At 47.0% G+C, this 22,460-nt stretch overlaps 1 protein-coding gene across 1 annotated transcript in view; it reads right to left on the bottom strand.

Annotated features, from left to right (window-relative positions):
* Positions 1–22,460, bottom strand: part of CPNE9 (copine family member 9) — a 1,043,154-nt gene that overhangs the window by 11,639 nt on the left and 1,009,055 nt on the right. The window contains exon 19 of the mRNA XM_069206140.1: positions 15,684–15,741. Coding sequence (XP_069062241.1) covers positions 15,684–15,741 — 58 coding nt within the window. The remainder of the gene's footprint in view (positions 1–15,683; positions 15,742–22,460) is intronic.

The raw sequence follows: 22,460 nt of genomic DNA, 5'->3' as shown, positions 1-22,460 counted from the left end.
TCTCCGCGCTGATGCCACCATGCCAACTCTCCCCGCTGATGCCACCATGCCAACTCTCCCTGCGGGTGCCACCATGCCAACTTTCCCCGCTGATGCCACCATGCCAACTCTCCCTGCGGGTGCCACCATGCCAACTCTCCGCGCTGATGCCACCATGCCAACTCTCCCTGCGGATGCCAACATGCCAAGCCTGAACCTGTGGGCTGCCTCTGACTCCATGACCATGTCGGACTTCCAAGCGCTGTCTCTTGGGAATCCCCCTCGCAGCGCTTGATTAATCTACTCTTCCCTCTAGAAGGAAAATAATTATCTGCGTGTCATCAAATTCCTAATTACTATCTGTCCAAAACCACTGCCTCGTTCTCTGTTGTGAGCAAAGGAGGTCGCGCCCCGAGGGCCTGGCACGTGCTGCTCCGAGTGCCCCCTGGCATTCACCGGAGACCTGGGCTATTAAGAGAAAACACGCACACAATTCTGCCTTCAATTATTAACTTTGTGTATCTGGGGAGTTTGCTGTCGGCCCCTCTCCTCTGCAGTGAAGCAGCCCTGGGCAAGGGCATCCCGCCTGCAATGGTGGCTTCGAGGCGCTGCACGTTAACAGGGCTGTTCACTCACAAGCGATAATGTAAATCACTCTTGTGTAGCGCCCAGAAGCTATTGTGTGGAATCTGAGCACTTAAACAGGTTACAACGAACAGAAGCTGACCTGGATGTTTCGTAGAGTATGTCCCAAGTTGGAAGAGTTGAGTGTGATATGTGAGGTTCCAACACATGGAGCTGGGTGTGATGTGTGAGGCCCCGACACGTGGGAGCCGAGTGTGATGTGTGAGGCCCTGGCACATGGGAGCTGAGTGTGATGTGTGAGGCCCTGGCACGTGGGAGCTGAGTGTGATGTGTGAGGCCCCAACACATGGAGCTGTGTGTGATGTGTGAGGCCCTGGCACATGGGATCTGAGTGTGATGAGTGAGGCCCTGGCACGTGGAGCTGAGTGTGATGTGTGAGGCCCTGGCATGTGGGAGCCGAGTGTGATGTGTGAGGCCCTGGCACATGGGAGCTGGGTGTGATGTGTGAGGCCCTGGCACGCAGGAGCTGTGTGTGATGTGTGAGGCCCTGGCATGTGCGAGGAGTGAAACCCTGGCACGGGGGGCTGAGTGTGATGCCCCAATACATGGAGCTGTGTGTGATGTGTGAGGCCCTGCCACGTGGGAGCTGAAGTGCGATGTGTGAGGCCCTGGCACGTGGGAGCTTAGTGTGAGGCCCCAACACATGGAGCTGAGTGTGATGTGTGAGGCCCTGGGACGTGGGAGCTGAGTGTGATGTGTGAGGTCCCAACACATCGAGCTGAGTGTGATGTGTGAGGCCCCGGCATGTGGGAGCTGAGTGTGATGTGTGAGGTCCCAACACATGGAGCTGAGTGTGATGTGTGAGGCCCCGGCACGTGGGAGCTGAGTGTGATGTGTGAGGTCCCAACACATGGAGCTGTGTGTGATGTGTGAGGCCCTGGCACATGGGAGCTGAGTGTGATGTGTGAGGCCCTGGCACGTGGGAGCTGAGTGTGATGTGTGAGGCCCCAACACATGGAGCTGTGTGTGATGTGTGAGGCCCTGGCACGTGGGAGCTGAAGTGCGATGTGTGATGCCCTAGCACATGGGAGCTGATTGTGATGTGTGAGGCCCTGGCACGTGGGAGCTGAGTGTGATGTGTGAGGCCCTGGCACATGGGAGCTGAGTGTGATGTGTGAGGCCCTGGCACGTGGGAGCTGAGTGTGATGTGTGAGGCCCTGGCACGTGGGAGCTGTGTGTGATGTGTGAGGCCCTGGCACGTGGGAGCTGAGTGTGATGAGTGAGGCCCTGGAACGTGGGAGCTGAGTGTGATGAGTGAGGCCCTGGCACGTGGGACCTGAGTGTGATGTGTGAGGCCCTGGCACGTGGGAACTGAGTGTGATGTGTGAGGCTCTGGCACATGGGAGCCGAGTGTGATGTGTGAGGCCCTGGCACATGGGAGCCGAGTGTGATGTGTGAGGCCCTGGCACGTGGGAGCTGAATGTGATGTGTGAGGCCCCAACACATGGAGCTGAGTGTGATGTGTGAGCCCCTGGCACATGGGACCTGAGTGTGATGTGTGAGGCCCTGGCACATGGGAGCTGTGTGTGATGTGTGAGGCCCTGGCACGTGGGAGCTGAGTCTGATGAGTGAGGCCCTGGCACATGGGAGCTGAGTGTGATGAGTGAGGCCCTGGCACATGGGATCTGAGTGTGATGTGTGAGGCCCTGGCACGTGGGAGCTGAGTGTGATGAGTGAGGCCCTGGCACATGGGAGCTGAGTGTGATGTGTGAGGCCCTGGCACATGGGACCTGAGTGTGATGTGTGAGGCCCTGGCACGTGGGAGCTGAGTGTGATGTGTGAGGCCCTGGCACGCAGGAGCTGTGTGTGATGTGTGAGGCCCTGGCATGTGCGAGGAGTAAAACCCTGGCACGGGGGGCTGAGTGTGATGTGTGAGGCCCCAATACATGGAGCTGTGTGTGATGTGTGAGGCCCTGCCACGTGGGAGCTGAAGTGCGATGTGTGAGGCCCTGGCACGTGGGAGCTGAGTGTGAGGCCCCAACACATGGAGCTGAGTGTGATGCCCTGGCATGTGCGAGGAGTGAAACCCTGGCACGTGGGAGCTGAGTGTGATGTGTGAGGCCCCAATACATGGAGCTGTGTGTGATGTGTGAGGCCCTGGCACGTGGGAGCCGAGTGTGATAGGTGAGGTCCTGGCACTTGGGACCTGAGTGTGATGTGTGAGGCCCCGACACGTGTGAGCTGTGTGCGATGTGTAAGGCCCTGGCACGTGGGAGCTGAGTGTGATGTGTGAGGCCCTGCCAGGTGGGAGCTGAGTGTGATGTGTGAGGCCCTGCCACGTGGGAGCTGAAGTGCGATGTGTGAGGCCCTGCCACGTGGGAGCTGAGTGTGATGTGTGAGGCCCTGCCACGTGGGATCTGAGTGTGATGTGTGAGGCCCTAGTACGTGGGAGCTGCGTGTGATGTGTGAGGCCCCGACACGTGGGACCTGAGTGTAATGTGGTAGGCCCCGACACGTGAGAGCCGAGTGTGATGTGTGAGGCCCTGGCACGTGGGAGCTGAGTGTGATGTGTGAGGCCCTGGCACGTGGGAGCTGCGTGTGATGTGTGAGGCCCTGGCACATGGAGCTGAGTGTGATGTGTGAGGCCCTGGCACGTGGGAGCTGAGTGTGAGGTGTGAGGCCCTGGCACGTGGGAGCTGAGTGTGAGGTGTGAGGCCCTAGCACATGGGAGCTGAGTGTGATGTGTGTTTACCCTGGCACGTGGGAGCTGAGTGTGATGAGTGAGGCCCTGGCACGTGGGAGCTGAGTGTGAGGTGTGAGGCCCTGGCACATGGAGCTGAGTGTGAGGTGTGAGGCCCCAACACATGGAGCTGAGTGTGATGTGTGAGGCCCTGGCACTTGGGAGCTGAGTGTGATGTGTGAGGCCCTGGCACGTGGGATCTGAATGTGATGTGTGAGGCCCCGGCACGTGGGAGCTGAGTGTGATGTGTGAGGCCCTGGCACGTGGGAGGTGAGTGTGATGTGTGAGGCCCCAACACATGGAGCTGAGTGTGAGGCCCTGGCACATGGCAGCTGAGTGTGATGTGTAAGGCCCTGGCATGTGGGAGCTGTGTGTGATGTGTGAGGCCCCGGCACGTGGGAGCTGAGTGTGATGTGTGAGGCCCTGGCACGTGGGAGCTGTGTGTGATGTGTAAGGCCCTGGCATGTGGGAGCTGTGTGTGATGTGTGAGGCCCCGGCACATGGGAGCTGGTGTGATGTGTGAGGCCCTGCCACGTGGGAGCCGAGTGTGATGTGTGAGGCCCTGGCACATGGTCTGGTTGTGCCCTAGCAAACCCATCTCTCGCGTGTGTTTGCCAGTGCCATAAGGGCACTTGAGAAGGCGTGGCATTATCCTACTTATCACCCAATCACAGCATCGTGGGGCGCCGCCCACAGCTCTTGGTGAGGAGCATTGGGAAAGGTCTGGGATTTAGGGGCTGCATTGCCTGAGAGCCTGTGGACTTCATTTGGAGGTCGGTGGGGGCCCACTGAGTCTAGCAGGTCAGGAGAGGCCTTGTACACACCCCTCCAGCAGAGAGGAACATGCCACGTCAGCAGAAGCCCCTCTGTACAATCTTATGCCCACATTGGGAACAGATTAATCTTCAACCCCCTAAGACAACTGACATTTGCACGAGTGAATCCATTATTAAGTACTAAAAAAGTGCTTGTGCCCACAATTTTCCTTAGGAGTTTGCCGCCCTCCTCCCTTGTAAAATCGTCCACTTCCGGCGGCGCCGCCACCCACTTCCTGCAGTTGCACCGCCCCCTTCCCTTCCTGCTATGCCTGAAACTGAAGTTCAGTGAGCGATTGAAGCAAGTGAACCCACTTTTCTTAAAAGGGAACACAGCTGTTCTCGGCGGTGAAAATTCAGAAAAACTCAGCTACAATAATGCATTTATATCAAAAGTTTAATTTAAAATTTTCTACACAACCAGAAGCTAAATCCTGCAACAAGAAATATGTTTCAATTTCTCCGGTAACAAGGAACTGAGGATGTTGCATCATTATTAAAAAAGACATGTACTGCTTAACACACGTCACTGAATGCAGTCGGCTCTTTAAGGGGGAGGAATCAGGTGGTTTTGGGAGGTGTCTAACATGGGCACTGAGTCCAAGAAGCAGAGTTTATGTATTCAAGGGCATGGCTTAAAACACGGGAACTAAAACTCTGGGCTTCACACAGGAGGCCCCCCTGAGCAGTATTTGGGCCCTCTGTGAGTTTCTGTTTCTGCATCCAGCCATATAACACAACAATAAACATACACCCAAAACAAGCCAGGCCTGTTGGCTCTGCCAATGCTTATTACCGCTATCAAATAAACGAGCAAAAAAAATGAGTTTTTTTGATGAGTAGGAATGAAAATGTTTCAATTCATAGCAGTGTGAGTTAAACATTAGGAGGGCCCATGGAGGGGTTGTGTCTTAAGAGCGTGTTAATCGCGCCCGTTCTCACTTTCCCAACACTTTCCTCTGAAATCAACCGCACTTTTAGGCAGATTCGTTCTTTTTCTCCCCACATCATTCTGATTTTTTCTCTATGTACATATCACACGTCATGTCCTTCCTCTTCATCAGCGTCTTTTCACTCTCTTCTGTGTAGGTACTTCAGTCTCCCACAGACAGCACCCCGCTCACCTGTAAGCGCTGCTTTTTCTTTTCGTCCGGCATCGTCAATAGTTCATCGTGTGTGTAGCCCCCTTCACACGCTTCCATAGAATCACCATTTGAATTGTGACCATTGCTCTGTGCGCTCTGCAGAGAGGCCAAAGATCGGATGTGCACGGAGTCTGAATTGAGCTATCACTGAGTAACAGGCAGAGTGAGCCTGAAACTGAAACCTAAACTCAGCCGGGCACCTACTGGAAACTCAGGGCCTGGTTTAGAATTCGGCGGATGGGTTACTCGTGCCCGAGTATTACAAGTACTTTGTATCCAACAGCACGTGTAATGCGGTGGCCGGGATATCTCCCGCCTTTGTGAGGGAGTCAGTGTTTTGAAGGGAAACGTAGAAGTGCAGGCACTCACTGTTTAGAATCCCTGTTTGCTCCTAAAAAGTGCAGTTACTCTCCCATTAATAATACTTCACCCTGCAGAGAAGTGCAGGTACTCTCCCATTAATAATACTTCACCCCTGCAGAGAAGTGCAGGTACTCTCCCATTAATAATACTTCACCCCTGCAGAGAAGTGCAGGTTACTCTTCCACGAAAGGCACTGCGGCAGAGCTGACAAGTGCAGGTACACTCTTGTTAATGTACTGCAGCCGTGCTGAGAAGTGCAGGTACTCTCCCATTAAAGGCACTGCAGCAGAGCTGAGAAGTGCAGGTGCTCTCCCATTAAATATATTGCAGCAGAGCTGAGAAGTGCAGGTACTCTCCCATTTAAGGCATTGCAATGGAGCTGAGAAGTGCAGGAAATCTCCAATCAAAGGTATTCCAGCAATGCTTATAAGTGCAGGCATTAAGTCATTAAGGGCACTGCAGGAGAGCTGAGAAGCGCAGGTACTCTCCCATTAAATATATTTCAGCATACCTCTGACTTTCATTGTCATCTGTCTTTCTAATCTTCCCCCCTCTTTCTCTCCTCTTCTCTCTGCCTCACTACACCCTTCAGCTGCTCCATCTTTCTGTACCTCACTTCTTGTGCCTCTCTCTCCACCTCTCTCCAGCATTCCTCTGTCTTTCATTGTAACTTCTTTTCTTTCTACTCTTCCCCCATCTCTCTCTCGCCTCTTCTCTACCTTACTATAATCTTCAGCTGCTGCATCTTTCTGTACATCACTTCTTGTGCCTCTCTCTTCAGCTCTGTCCAGCATACCTCTGTCTTTCATTGTCACTTCTTTTCTTTCTAATCTTCATCCCTCCCTCTCTCCTCTTCTCTCTACCTCACTACACTCTTCAGCTGCTCCATCTTTCTGTGCCCCACTTCTTGTGCCTCTCTCTCCACCTCTCTCCAGCATACCTGTCTTTCATTGTCACTTCTTTTCTTTCTAATCTTCACCCCTCTCTCTCTCCTCTTCTCCCTACCTCACTACACTCTTCAGCTGCTGCATCTGTCTGTGCCTCACTCCAGCATACCTCTGTCTTTCATTATCACTTCTTTTCTTTCTAATCCTCACCCCTCTCTGTCATCTTCTCTCTACCTCACTACACTCTTCAGCTGCTCCATCTTTCTGTGTCTCACTTTTTGTGCCTCTCCCTTCACATCTCCCCAACATACCTCTGTCTTTCATTGTCACTTATTTTCTTTCTAATCTTCACCCCTCTCTCTCTCCTCTTCTCTCTACCTCACTACACTCTTCAGCTGCTGCATCTTTCTGTACCTCACTTCCTGTACCTCTCTCTACACCTCTCTTCAGCATACCTCTGTCTTTCATTGTCACTTATTTTCTTTCTAATCTTCACCCTCTCTCTCTCCTCTTCTCTCTACCTCACTACACTCTTCAGCTGCTGCATCTTTCTGTGCCTCACTTCTTGTGCCTCTCTCTTCACCTCTCTCCAGCATACCTCTGTCTTTCATTGTCACTTCTTTTCTTTCTAATCTTCACCCCTCTCTCTCTCCTCGTCTCTCTACCTCACTACACTCTTCAGCTGCTGCATCTTTAGGTGCCTCACTTCTTGTGCCTCTCTCTTCACCTCTCTCCAGCATACCTCTGTCTTTCATTGTCACTTCTTTTCTTTCTAATCTTCACCCCTCTCTCTCTCCTCTTCTCTACCTCACTACACTCTTCAGCTGCTGCATCTTTCTGTACCTCACTTCCTGTACCTCTCTCTACACCTCTCTTCAGCATACCTCTGTCTTTCATTGTCACTTCTTTTCTTTCTAATCTTCACCCTCTCTCTCTCCTCTTCTCTCTACCTCACTACACTCTTCAGCTGCTGCATCTTTCTGTACCTCACTTCCTGTGCCTCTCTCTTCACCTCTCTCCAGCATACCTCTGTCTTTCATTGTCACTTCTTTTCTTTCTAATCTTCACCTCTCTCTCTCCTCTTCTCTCTACCTCACTACACTCTTCAGCTGCTCCATCTTTCTGTGGCTCACTTCTTGTGCCTCTCTTCACCTCTCGCCAGCATACCTCTGTCTTTCATTGTCACTTCTTTTCTGTCTAATCTTCACCCCTCTCTCTCTCCTCTTCTCTCTACCTCACTACACTCTTCAGCTGGTGCATCTTTCTGTACCTCACGTCTTGTGCCTCTCTTCACCTCTCTCCAGCATACCTCTGTCTTTCATTGTCACTTCTTTTCTTTCTAATCTTCACCCCCTCTCTTCTCTCTACCTCACTACAGTCTTCAGCTGCTGCATCTTTCTGTACTTCACTTTTTGTACCTCTCTCTTCACCATACCTCTGTCTTTCATTGTCACTTCTTTTCTTTCTAATCTTCACCCCTCTCTCCTCTTCTCTCTACCTCACTACGCTCTTCAGATGCTCCATCTTTCTGTGCCCCACTTCTCATTTGTGCCTCTATCTTCACCTCACCCCCTCCCTTGGCTAGAGGAAACTCTCGCCATTTTATCCTCTGCATTCTCTTTATTTTACCGTGAGAGGCAGAACAGGAATACACTGAGAGACGCTCTGCATCCTGAATATAAAGAAAGTGGTCCCTAGCTCCTAATTACCCATCAGACTGCTTCCAGGGGCTATTAATGAGCTCCCTTTTTCAGCAGTGATGCTCAGAGACTGGCAAAACCCCAAGAGGCCAAAGTACATCCTGCGAAATTACAGGGCAATTAGGTTACCTTCCAAGGCAGGAAAGGTATTGTGTCTATTTTAAGAGATGAGATTTTTTTGGGTGTGAGTTTGGGGACATAAAATGCTAGCTTCATTGATTGCAAGGACTCTCCATATTAGAGGAGGGAAACTGGGCTTCTCCCCCCCACTGCAGCATGAAGCCCTCCTTTTTGCAGTCTGTACTGGGCAGCACCTGCAAGGGAGAGTACTGTGCCCAGGTCATCAGGCACTGTGCTACTCAGTCCTATGTGTATGCCTGTAGGTAGAGCTCAAAACGGAAAGTACAATTCTGCTCCAGACTGAAGCTCATGAACACAGACTATATGGTAAGACAGCTCAGTGAGTTATGCAAATACTGCTGAAAACGATATGCTCGATTCACAAAGTTATGCTTTAACCCTGAAGTCTAAAGTTAGACCTGAAGTCTAAGTTGAGACCTGACATCCAAGTTTAGACCTGAAGTCCAAGGGCCCAATTCACAAAGGTAAACTTAGACTTCAGGTCTAAACGTAGGCATCATGTCTAAACTTAGACTTCAGGTCTAAACTTCAGGTCTAAGCTTACTTTTGTGAATTGGACCTGAGGTCTAAACTTGAGCTTCAGGACTAAACTTAAACTTCAGGTCTAAATTTAGACTTCAGGTCTGAGTTTACCTTTGTGAATTGGGCCCTTAGACCTCAGGTCTAACCTGACTGGCCTATTTATGAAGCCGTCTGCATCACTCTTCCACCACGCAACATGGTGCGAGAGCGACGCAAACCTAAAGACAGATTTTGAAGCCATGCAAAGCCACTTTGCGTGGCTCTGAGTGGCTCCAAAAATCGGGAGTAACGCAACACAGTGCAAATTGTTGAGCTGCGTTACTCTGCCCTGGGAAGGTGTTGCCTTAGCGTTGTGTGGGTGTTCCCATGCAACTCCCATGGATTCTGACGCATTTCCAGATTTACAAGAACTTGTAAACCTGGGGATGCACCAAAATCTCACACCTTCCCTGGGGAGGCATAACAGGAAGAAATATCTCTATTTTGCGTTGTTTCTTCCTCTTTCTGTGTGTGCTGCATTCTGTTACACACATAAAGAGGAATATGCCTCCCAGGATTGTTTTCGTGCAGGAAGGTGTCCCTTTCAGCACAAAAACAATGCATGGTGCAAGGGTGCCTGCGTTAGCGCTAGGCAGCCCAGTGCATTGGAATGGACAAGATTGCATCATATAGCCTTAAATATAGCTCATTCCTGCCCTCTCCCTGTCGCGCAGTGCAACGCAGCAAAGTGACCTGCCGCCCTGCACTGCATAACTTCATCATAAATACAGCCCTTAGACTTCAGGTCTAAACTTAAACTTCAGTTCTAAACTTAGACTTCAGGTGTAAACTTCAAGTGTGAGTTTACCTTTGGGAATTGGACCCCAAGTGTCACCAGCATGTCAGCGTTGAGTCTCGCCAAGTCCAAATGATTCATCATGCTTCCAAGGTCGCAGAATGAGTACATTGACAATGGTAACAGAAGACCATCTTAGCTGCAGCGCTAAGATACTAAATGACTGGGGCAGTCATCGCTTTATACAACAAGCATTGGCAAAACTGATTGGTCCATCTGATAACTGATAATGTATCTTCATTAGTGTGTGAGTTTTCGTGTGGCACTATGGATGAGAGAGCGGGATAACAAGTCAATGGGTGGAGGAATAGATGCGCGTAATTTCTTTGGATCTTTGTGCTCTATGTATCCTATTTGAATAGTTGCTGGGCGAGGTTGTGCTCCTCCCACACACACTTAACATCATGACTCCTTGATCCTTAGCTTCCAAGAGTGGGCCAAGGTGAAGCCAGATAAATTCTGTAATTCGGATTGGGCTTTGGATGAGCTGAGTCCAAACCTAGTGAGTATCAGCACTTGAGCAGCACAACATAATCCAAGTCACAAATTTGTGGTTATAACATTATTTTATACTTTTCAAATTGCTTTAATTTGTAGCAATTCTCCAAATTATTTTTCCCAATGCATCACTCTGTACAACATGGGGTCTCACATAAGACATAGGCGGTCATTCTGACCGCCGCCCGCCATGCGGTCACTGCCGAATGGCCGCTCCGCGGTCAGGAGACCGCGGATGCCATTCTGGCTTTCCCGCTGGGCCGGCGGGCGACCGCCAAAAGGCCGCCCGCCGGCCCAGCGGGAAAGCCCCTGCAACATAGAAGCCGGCTCCGAATGGAGCCGGCGGTGTTGCAGGGGTGCGACGGGTGCAGTAGCACCCGTCGCGATTTTCACTGTCTGCAAAGCAGACAGTGAAAATCTTCATGGGGCCCTGCTAGGGGGCCCCTGCACTGCCCATACCAGTGGCATGGGCAGTGCAGGGGCCCCCAGGGGCCCCACGACACCCGTTCCCGCTATCCTGGTTCTGGCGGTGTAAACCGCCAGAAACAGGCTGGCGGGAAGGGGGTCGGAATCCCCATGGCGGCGCTGGGCCCGGGGAAAACCGGCTTTACCGCCGCGGTCAGAATGGCCCTGGAAGCACCGCCAGCCTGTTGGCGGTGCTTCCGTTGCCCTGCCAGGGTTGGAATGAGGGCCATAGTGCTGAGGTTTTCATAGACAATGCCAATATCTCTTTATTCTCAATTTGCAGAGACTTGTTTCGCTCTGCGCTGGTCTACCATGGGCTTTCTCAAGTCGAAAGACTCTGACTCATATGTGACCAGGATCATGACTGAGTCTCATGCTGTGTGGCTACTCAGGGAATTTAAAGAGCCTACTGAGGCAGAATTCATCCTCCCTGAGGAGCAACCAAGCCCACACCCAGGACTGCCTCAATATCATGCAACACAAATGGTTCTCAGCTTGTCCCAGAGACATTTACTCAGCAGCATAATTTAAAGCTCACAACACGATGAAATCACAGCCAGCAGAGATTACGCAGTGGCTCTGTGCACAGAACGTGGCTGAAAACCACTCCCTGTGGCCAGTGTGACTGTGGCTAGTTAGGGGGTCAGACTTGGCACGGGATTTGGCAAGTGAAAATGACTTGTCCCGGCAATGCTAAATGTAGAAATCAAATAAATCGACTGAAAAGCCTTAATAAATGATTATGATATAAAATTTAAATTCCACAGATTTACAACATTTAAGGTTAGCTATGCAGTCATAACGCCCCTATTCAAATCACTGTTCATGACTTTATACCTCACACATGACATATTGCGTTATGCAATTGATTAATTCACTGGTGACATCACAAATTACATCATCAGTGGCATCACCAGCACTTTTTCAAAGCTGTGTATGGCTGTGTGTATTAAGTACAGCATTTCTTCTCTAGGTAACCTCAGCAAGGACTCCTGGTTGCCAACTGCATCTAATGTTTGTGAGGATGTCTATTAACCGAGAGGGCAATTATGTTTTACTTCTATACATAATCTCTGCTAGGGAATCTGGTAGCTGAACTTGGTGCTGTAGCCTTTAATGCCTGTGAGGTCATCTATGTCTTGTGACTGAAACTGCAGTTGACTTTTTTTTCTCTATATAAAATCTGTGAGGACATCTATCTCCTGACGGGTGGTACTGCAGCCTTTCAAGTGCATGAAATACCTATGAGGACATCTATCTCCTGACTGGTGGTACTGCAGTCTTCCAAGTGCATGAAATACCTGTGAGGACATCTATCTCCTCACTGGTGGTACTGCAGCCTTCCAAGTGCATGAAATTACCTGTGGGGACATCTACCTCCTTACTGGTGTGGTGGTACTGCAGCCTTCCAAGTGCATGAAATACCTGTGAGGACATCTATCTCCTGGCTGGTGGTACTGCAGCCATCCAAGTGCATGAAATACCTGTGGGGACATCTATCTCCTGACTGGTGGTACTGCAGCCTTCCAAGTGCATGAAATACCTGTGAGGACATCTATCTCCTGACTGGTGGTACTCCAGCCTTCCAAGTGCATGAAATACCTGTGGGGACATCTATCTCCTGACTGGTGGTACTGCAGCCTTCCAAGTGCATGAAATACCTGTGAGGACATCTATCTCCTGACTGGTGGTACTGCAGCCTTCCAAGTGCATGAAATACCTATGAGGATATCTATTTCTCCACACCAGCCTTTCATGTTTGAAAAATCTTCATGAGCACATCTGGTTACTGACAGTGGTACTGCAGCCATACAACTTCATTTGTCTATTTCTCGTGAGAGAAACTACACCAGACTTTCTTCTCTGTACAATATCTGTGACGACATCTAGCTCCTGACGGTGGTACTGCAGGGTCTGTGTCCACATCTTCTCTATGTCTTCTGAGCGGAGGAACTGCAATACGTTTCATGCTTAATAACCTCTGCCTGGAAATCCAATGGTTGATTGTTGTACTATAGGCCAAAGTCTCTAGGATCTCCTTTTGAGTTCAAGCGTTTGTCCTCTGATCAAATGTAGCCATTTCTTTCAACACAATCACTTTGAATTCATCTGCCCACTGTTAATGTGTCATTGCAACAAACCCTTTTTTTCTGAGGACATCTGTTGGCCAATGGTGGAACTGCAGCCTTTGTTTTTCATGTGTCAGCATTACTGAAGCGTACCCCTGTGATGACATCTCTTGACTGACAGAGAATTTGTTGGCACACAATGTACTCAGTGGTGCATGATAAGCACTACATAATTCCACAAGCACACAGCAGCAGTAGTGTTGGTAAACATGGGACATCTGTTACAAGCCTTTGTCAATATTTCATTCATAACACTGGCTAAAAGTAGTTATTCAGCTGTATTCACCACACAGTTACACTCAAATTCATGCACTTGTTACTCACGCTAGACCTGCATGTGAATTTGCCTATTGTCAGAGTTCTGAAACGTCCTTTTACTCAAGCAGGCTAGCATTCAATATCTCAAAGTTTAAAGAACTAATTTCTAATATATGCCCTTGTTGGCAATGTCATGAAATAAGTCTTAACTTTAAACAGAATCCTGGGTGGGAGGTCTGGGCTTATTTTAAGAAGACCTATTTTAGGATGAAATTGCATTCTTGCCTCTTGCTGACAAGTGTTTCAGGCTATTAACGGCTAATTACTTTTGGAGATAGCTATGGAGCCCTGACTGCTGTGAGCACAGGCATCTCTCTGTGGGATCTTTCACCTTCTAGGATTCCTCAGAGAGGTGTATAAGTGAAAGAGATCACTGAAGCCATGGTGGTGAGGGGTTCACTTTCTGTCCCTTCCTAGTGTCTAAAGAGAGAAAGTGTTTGACAATGTATGCAGTGACACTGAAAAACTTGTGTGACATTTGTGAATGAGTACCGCGAAGGTGTTACTCCAAACAAACACGCCTTCCTCCTGCCCATCTCTCAAATCATCCGCATTGGATGCTCGGTGTTGGGAGTGGAGAAGCTTCGGGAGGACAGGAATGTCAAAAGTCTGTCTACGAGTGATGATCAATTTGTTTAAAAAAATTTTACATTGAGCATTAACCTATACTGAAACAGACATTTCAATAAAACAAATTTTCTGGGAAATGTTTTTAATTTAAGAATGGGATTGACTTTGATTGATACCCCTGCTGTCTTGAAATTTTTCTACATTTTTTTTCAAAATATTTTCCTAGAAGTACCTGAGATCCTAACTTTACTCTAAACCAGAAACCGAACCTCATCCTCAACTTTTATCCAAGGCCTCCATCCTGACCTCATGAATGGCCATGCACCTAACCTAACCCTAACTTTACTTAGATCTTATTGATAAACCTTCCCCACCCGTGACCCTTACTATGAGCAAAATGGTTACCCAGACTGTGCCCTACTCCTAACCTTGACCCTTCACCTAATGTGGATGCTTCTTCTTACTCTAAGATGTCAAAAACCCTTGTGGTGCTGACCTAAACCTGAACCTTGACCATTATTGTTAACCTGACCCTAACCTAACCCAGACCCTAGGTCTTCACCTTGGTATGGACCTTTACCCAACACTAACTTGAAACTTTACCCTAAATCGGACCCCAGCCATAATATATCACACTCTGGTCCTAGACTTTATTATATCCCTAACTCTGACCTTTAGTTTCACTGTTCATCCTGCAGCCATCATTACCTTCTCCTTGGGCCTTATTTGTTATCGTGTTGAAAAACTAACCTCATTTGGCTTGACCTACTGCATCAGATGACTCCTTGTTTTCCTGGCTCATCTACTCCACATGGATATTTCTTTTGTTTTCCACCATGTGAAAGTATTGTTTTACATCAAGGTTTTGCATTCCCACAATTCCTCGATCATCACTCTGTAAAACCCTACAGTGGATGTCCTAGTTCCATATGAATTGCCTAATAAGTATCGTCATACTCACTGTGCACTCTAATTCTTGTAACCAGACATTGAGTATCCAATGTACACTCTGTGCTCTTTTCCCATTTATTCTGGTTTAGGTGTGGAAGGATGGGTGTAACGAGACGGAGTACATAGATACGACAGGAGAACGGTTAAGAAATTACATGATGGCCTCGTGCGTTGGTGGAGGTTGTTTGTTGAAGAACTGTTTGTAGATCCCACTTGATTCAAAACCACCCAGAAAGCTCTGCTTAATGAAGCATAGCACTTCTTTGGAAAGATTTCTGTATTAAACTATTCAATGAAAACAAGAACACTTCTATAGGACAAAATAACCAACATGGCACCTACGTAACTTGTCACAATCCCACCTTCCGTAACTACTGTTCTAGATAGAATATATCACTGTTTTGCATTAGACCAGTACCTCAAATCTTTCTAATGTTTTGTGATCTTATATTAGAAAACAGAAAAGAACTTCAGTGAAGAGATATGTTAAAGAGAAGCTAAAATTCCATGTGGATATACATAATGTGTAGAGAGTGCCTGTGTGTTCCATTTTTTCACAGATTTCTCCTTGTTTGGAAATCTCAACAAGGCATTCACCGATATATGTCTGTTCAAGTTGACCACGGTGAATTCCTCAGAGTGGTAAGTGTCTGTCTATAACTAGAAAGTACCTAATAACTGAGCGAGTGAAAGAGAGTATGTGACCCTTGCAGGTAAATAATTGTAGATCTTAGGAGATGCATAACATCAAACTCTACTAGTGCAAACATATACCTTGGGAGAAGCCTCACCATCAAACGTTGCTGGTGCAAACATATACCTTGGGAGAAGCCTTACCATCAAACTTTGCTGGTACAAACATATATCTTGGGAGAGATGCCTCACCATCAAACTTTGCTGGTGCAAAGGTATATCTGAGGAAATATATTACCATTAATCTTTACTTGTGCAAATGTATACCTTAGGACAATCTGTGGTTTCAAACCCTGCTGGTGAGTAAGTTTCATTTAAAAAGTCAAAGGTCTCAGGAGTCAACTTACCATCAAACTCTGCTGGTCCAACACCAACGATGATGATTGACATCGGAAGAGATGAAGCCTGCAGGGGAAACAAATACAAGTTAGGGGTCCATTCTTCTAGTGCACACACTGCTCAACAAGATAAAAGATTGCCAAATTGGACACAGGACAACCCTTGCAATGCATATCTTTGTTCGGAAGGCTATTTTGTGGTTGCAATAGATCAGAAAGTTGAGCCTCCTCTTGTGAAGTCTGTTACTATTTCAATCATATATAAGGAGATAATTGTAGTGATGGATGGATTGCAACAAACCTGTTCCCATAAATTCATTGGTCTGTTTCTATTTTTTTTGTCAGTGATGTTTGCTCTTTAGAGTTTTCCTCTTTCCTGGGTTGCCTGCAAGAGGTCATTCCTTGTGGTTTCTTGTTATTTAGTTCTGCATTCATCTTCATCTTCAGTTACCATGGCTGCCAGTAAAACAAAAGATTCAGCTCCAAGTCTGCTGCCTGACCCACAGAGCCTTCTACAAGACTGCTCCACCTTTTCCCTCTTGCAAACAGGACCCTTCCATAGACCGGTTAAGGTTTTACGCTCCAGCTCTGTGCTCCTGGTTGATGCTCTGCACTTTGCAAAATCAGACTGAGTCTCAGGAATATTAAACACTCTGAAATTCATTTTTGGTTTGTTAGGGCCAGATGTAGCAACTTCCACATTTGCAATTCGGAAATTGCGAGTTTGTGCGACTCGCAATTTCCGAATCGCAAATGCGGATGGAGAACGGTGTCTCAGACACCGTCTGCGACTCGCTATGGGGTCGCAAAGACCCACCTCATAAATATTAATGAGGTGGGTCGCATTTTGCGACCCCATAGCGAGTCCCTGCACTCACAGGGATGGTGGCCTGCTGAAGTCAGCAGACCTCCATGTCTGTGACTGCTTTTTGTATAAAGCAGTTTTTTATTTTTATTTTGCAGCCCGTTCTCCTTACAGGAAAACGAGTTGCAAAATAAAAAAAATAACAAAACCATTTGGTTTCGTTTTTTCAGAGTAGGCAGTGGTCCATTGAAAAAACCTTTTGGGCAACATTCACAAAGCGGAAGGGGTCCCCTGGGGACCCCTTCCCTTTTGTGAATGAGTTACCACCAGTGTGACACTGGTGGTAACTGCGAATTGCTTTGCGACCGCATTCGCGGTCACAAAGCAATTCTGCATTGCGATGCGAGTCGCAAATAGGAAGGGAACACCCCTTCCTATCTGCGAGTCGCATTCACAATTTGCGAGTCGGTACCGACTCGCAAATTGTGAATGTGGATCGCAGAAGGCAGTTTGCACCATGCAAACAGCTTACTACATCTGGCCCTTAGTGTTTTTTGCAACTTCTTTGTATTTCTGTTGTCATGGTCCCTGGCACCAAGATGCTCAGGAGTATGTGTGCTCAATAAATAATTTGTAAAAAATGCTGCCAGAATCCCATTCAGAGGGCCACAGGGCAAGCAAGATCTCCTGTGGTTAATGCCTTGCACTCCCGATATCCCGGGGCCTGGCTTACTATAGGTCTCAAGCAACTGTGCCAAGTACCCCTTCAGCACTTGACTCTCAGTGGTAGCGCACTCAGCAGTCCATGGCTTACCCCGATTCCCCCACTGCACCTCGCTCCCTCCAAGTGCTTTCCTGTTCCTCACAAGGCACACTCGCCTTGCCAAGCAGACAGACACTGGTGCTTCAGGATCCAGGGGCAGAAGTATTGGAATTCCCTGTGTGAGGTCCCCTCACCCACGGGGAGACTGCCAGGCCTTCACATCCAGTCCTGGTCACAGGCAGAAGTCTTGCAGAGCTTCTCCTCCTCGCACAGCCCAACTGGCTGCTTGACAGTTGACAATTTTGTTTTTTTATAGACCATTTCCAGGTGCCATATGTGATTTAGGGTCTGAGTCTTTGAAGTTTATGTTGAGGATCTGCTTCTTTTGATCTGTCCACTCCTATGCTCTATGCTTCCTCCAGGAAGCAGTCACAGCAGCAGCAACTCCAGATCTGATAGTCCCACAACACAGACCAAGGGAATGACTAGAGGTTCACACCTGAATGTCAGCCCCAGCGATAGGTGCATCAAAAGGCTACCCCAGGGCCATAGGCCTACTATTTGTGACATCCCTCTCGGTCCAACAAGACCACAATCGGTGAGACAGGCCTTTGTTGTGGCACACAGGCATGGTCCATGTTCGCCCATGACAACAAACATCAGGGATCCAGATATGATTGCAGCTGTTGCACTTAGAGCAAGGGTTCACATCCATCAACATGTGTGGGACTTTCTGTCCTAACAAGTAAAATAAAAGTATTATAATTAAGAACTACAAGATGGCCAAGGGGAAGTTTTGCAAAGCGTGGCTTTTTCCTCCTAACTTGGACGCTCTGAAGGAGACATTGATACCTTTTACGTGAACTGTTCTGTGCACAGTGACGTCATGGCTACTTGGACGACAAACCTCAACAGACCCTATCACGTCCAGTCCGTGTCACCTCTTGGATTCAGTGCGGCCATGCAGACCTCTAACACAGGTTCAAAGAGCTTTTGTTTGCCAGATATGTTTTAAGAAATGTGGTGCACCGGTACATGGTATTGCACTATGTCCAACTATCCATCTCAAAAAGCAGTAGGTCTTTCTGGCAGTTCTGGAAGAAAACTTGTTATATCTTATAATACTTCAGGCTTTGACCCTGTCATTCCTTCACAGCAGAACATTACGTCTGTGCCAGAAAAAATGAGAACTAAATAAAAACTCTGATTAGATGCACTGAGCTTTTCACACTCTCATCCATCTGTCTAGCAATGTCCTCGTTGCCTTACTGGAAACTAGAACTGGGCAGTGTATGACTGGCTGATACAAGCATCTTGCAACCTGAAAATGGTACGCAGCCAGAAATGTGTTATTCATCTATTACCCCTATGCTGTCAGGCATGTGATCCCTAAACATGCCCAGCCATTCTATCGGCTTTACCAGATAGTTTTTTAATTTCTGCAAGGCCATGAATGCACTGCTAGGTTTGGTGGAAACATGGCAGTGTCCATGCGTTCTCCTCTGTGACTTCCAACACCTACTCCCAGCCAGAAAGAACTCATGTGAAAGATTAACATGCCCTGAGTATAACTTGCCTGCTGTTTCCAAGCATAAAAAAGAGGGTGCACGCCTCATGTCCTGGAAAGGCTGTGAAAACACAATCAGAGCACAGGCTTCAAACACAGAACTCGAAGCAAACTCTGAATAGGGCCTGGACAGAACTTGTGAAGTTTCACTCCGCAGAATTTCGCAGAGTTAACTAAAATCTGCATGAAATTCCATGGAGTTCTGCGAACACCAAAGTTTTAGGACGTCGCATGATTTTTAGTGTCGGGAGGTTGTCCCGTGCTGTAAAATCAGCCCATATAGCACCAGGCGGTGTGCCAGAGGGCGCTGCTTCTTTCTACCACTCAATAAGATGTTCTACTCAAGTGGCAGCTTTCTCAACGTAGTGAGCGGTAGCGACCTGCTGCGATCGCCCGCGTTGAGAAATCTTGCTGGGAGGTGGTCTAGCAGTTGATTTTTTCGCCCGCGCCTGAGAAAAAACTCTGCCACACAGTGGTTGGCTGACTTTTTCTGAAACTCCGCGCACTAAGCGAAATGCGAAGTGGGCAAAACTCTGTGAACTCCGCTGGAGGAGCGGAGTTTACCGGCCACCCCTACTCCAAATAAATGTTTCCAGCTAGCCTAATAACCTCTTTGTGGGAGTGTTTTTACTGTGAGAAGGAGGCTGATTTTATGTGATACAGGGCAGAATTATGTGAGATAACAGCTCTGCTGGTGCCCTCTATATTCTAAAACCCTCACCCCTTACCAGATGTCAGTCACACACTCAGTACTCTCAGTTCAGAAGAGTACCGAAAACTCATTTCTTCCATCCGGCCTAGCCATCATCTTACTCTTTCATGTTTTAGAATGATCACCCTTGTTATACAAAATGCTCATTTTTGATGTTTTGAAAACTGTGGTTTAATATTAAGTAAAAGACAAAACCTAACACACACTGCCAAAGCAAACTGGTCTGGTATTGCAGCCCAACTTTTGGCTTTCATATGCTTGTTTTGCCACAGTTTTTTTAAATAAAATATTTTTCTGGGACTCGTTGAGCTCTCGCCATTAATAAATGAAAAACTGGATAAAAGTTAAAGTAAGATCTGAGGTCTCAAAAAGCAGACATTTTCATAATAGTCCCTTTTACTGAAAGGAAGTACTTTGTGGGTGGGTGTGCTTGTTGTGGAACGCCATCACTCACAGTGAAGTTCGCCATTGGTGGAAGTGGTCGACCCACTGCCCCATGCTGTGTGCTGCAGTGGGTGGAAGAAAAATGAGAAGGACAAACCAACAGACCACTGCATGACTAGGGGAGGGTGGAAGCCACTGCAAGCAACTACATTAAATATATCATTCTACTGAAGTCAAATGGCTTGGGTTGATGCCAGACCTAAGAAGAGAAGCACCTTGAAAGGAGGACACAAAATGACTATTATTGCAGTAAAATGCTGACCTCCAGACTGCCACGAACCTGGGATCCAGTGTTCCTTGCAAAAACCCTCTGTGACTAGTTTCTTAACTCAATGAGTCACTGGTGAGTGCCCTTTCAAACCCCCTGTTTCTATCTCTTGTTTATTTAACAGACTTGCAATCAACTATAACTATAAGAGTTAAACGACGACAGCAGTATATTCACCACAGATTAAATAATGACAGAAGTATCTATCCAGGGTTAAACAAGGACAGAAGTAAATATCCAGGACTAAACATTGACAGAAGTAGATATCCAGAGTTAAGAGATGACAGAATTATCTATCTAGGGTTAAACAACTACAGAAGTATCTATCCAGGATCAAACAATGACAGAAGTATCTATCCAGGGTTAAACAAGGACAGAAGTATCTTATCAGTGTTAAACAATGACAGAAGTATCAATCCACGTTTAAACAAGCACAGAAGTATCTATCCATAGGTAAACAATGAGAGAAGTATCTATCCAGTGTTCAGAGATGACAGAAGTATCTATCCAGGATCAAACAATGACAGAAGTATCTATCTAGGGTTAAACAATGACAGAAGTATCTATCAGTGTTAACCAATGACAGAAGTATCAATCCACATTTAAACAACCACAGAAGTATCTATCCAGGGTTAAACAATGACAGAAGTATCTATCTAGGATCAAACAACAACAGAAGTATCTATCCAGGGTAAAACGACGACAGAAGTCTCCATCCAGGGTTAAATGACAACAGAAGTATCTATCCAGGGTTAAACAAGGACAGAAGTATCATTCCAAGGTTAAACAAGGACAGAAGTATCTATCCAGGGTTAAACGATGACAGAAGTATCCATCTAGGGTTAAACAACAACAGAAATATCTATCCAGGATCAAACAACCGCAGAAGAATCTATCCAGGGGTAAATGACTACAGAAGTATCCATCCAGGGTTAAACGATGACAGAAGTATCTATCCAGGGTTAAACGACGACAGAAGTATCCGTCCATGGTTAAACGATGACAGAAGTATCTAGCCAGGGTTAAACAATGAGAGAAGTATCTATTCAGAGTTAAACGATGACAGAAGTATCCATCTAGGGTTAAACGAAGACAGAAGTGTCTATCCAGGGTTAAAAAATAACAGAAGTTTCTGTCCGGGGTTAAACATTGACATAAGTATCTATCCAGGGTTAAACAAGGACAGAAGTATCTATCCATGGTTAAACAATGACAGAACCATCTATCCATGATTAAACAAGGACAGAGGTATCTATCCAGGGTTAAACAATGGCAGAAGTATCTATCCAGGGTTAAACGACGGCAGAAGTATCTTTCTAGGGTTAAACGACGACATAAGTATCAATCCAGGGTTAAACAAGGACAGAAGTATCTATCCAGGGTTAAACAATGAGAGAAGTATCTATTCAGGGTTAAACGATGACAGAAGTATCCATCCAGGGTTAAACAACGACAGAAGTGTCTATCCAGGGTTAAAAAATAATAGAAGTTTCTGTCCAGGATTAAACATTGACAGAAGTATCTATCCAGGGTTAAACAATGACGGAAGCATCTTTCCAGGGTTAAACAATGACTCAAGCATCAATCCAGGGATAAAGAACAAAGGAAGTATCTACCCAGCATTAAACAATGAAAGAAGTATCTACCCATGCTTAAGCAATGACAGAATTATCTATCCAGGGTTAAGAGATGACAGAAATTCTATCCAGGGGTAAAGAACAACAGATGTATCTATCCAGGGTTAAACAATGACAGAAGTATCTATCCAGGGTTAAGCGATGACAGAAGTTTCTATCCAGGGTTAAACAACGGTAGAAGTATCCATCCAGGGCTAAACAATGACAGAAGTATCTATCCAGGGTTAAACAAGGACAGAAGTATCTATCCAGGGTAAAACAAGGACAGAAGTATCTATCCAGGGTTAAACAACAACAGAAGTATCTATTCAGGGTTAAACAATGAAAGAAGTATCTATGCAGGGTTAAATAGCCACATAACTATCTATACAGGGTTAAACAACCTCATAAGTATCTATCCAGGGTTAATCAGTGACAGAAATATCTATCCAGAAATAAAGAACAACAGAAGTATCTATCCAGGGTTAAACAACCATAGAAGTATCTATTCAGGGATAAACAACAACAGAAGTATGTATTCAAGCTTAAACAATGACAGAAGTATCTATCCAGGGTTAAACAATGGCAGAAGTATCTATCCAGGGTTAAAA

The sequence above is a fragment of the Pleurodeles waltl genome, chromosome 9 (assembly GCF_031143425.1).
Source record: "Pleurodeles waltl isolate 20211129_DDA chromosome 9, aPleWal1.hap1.20221129, whole genome shotgun sequence".
Taxonomy (NCBI): Eukaryota; Metazoa; Chordata; class Amphibia; order Caudata; family Salamandridae; genus Pleurodeles; species Pleurodeles waltl.
The sequence above is the reverse complement of the archived record's forward strand: the minus strand, read 5'-3'. Positions and strand labels throughout refer to the sequence as shown.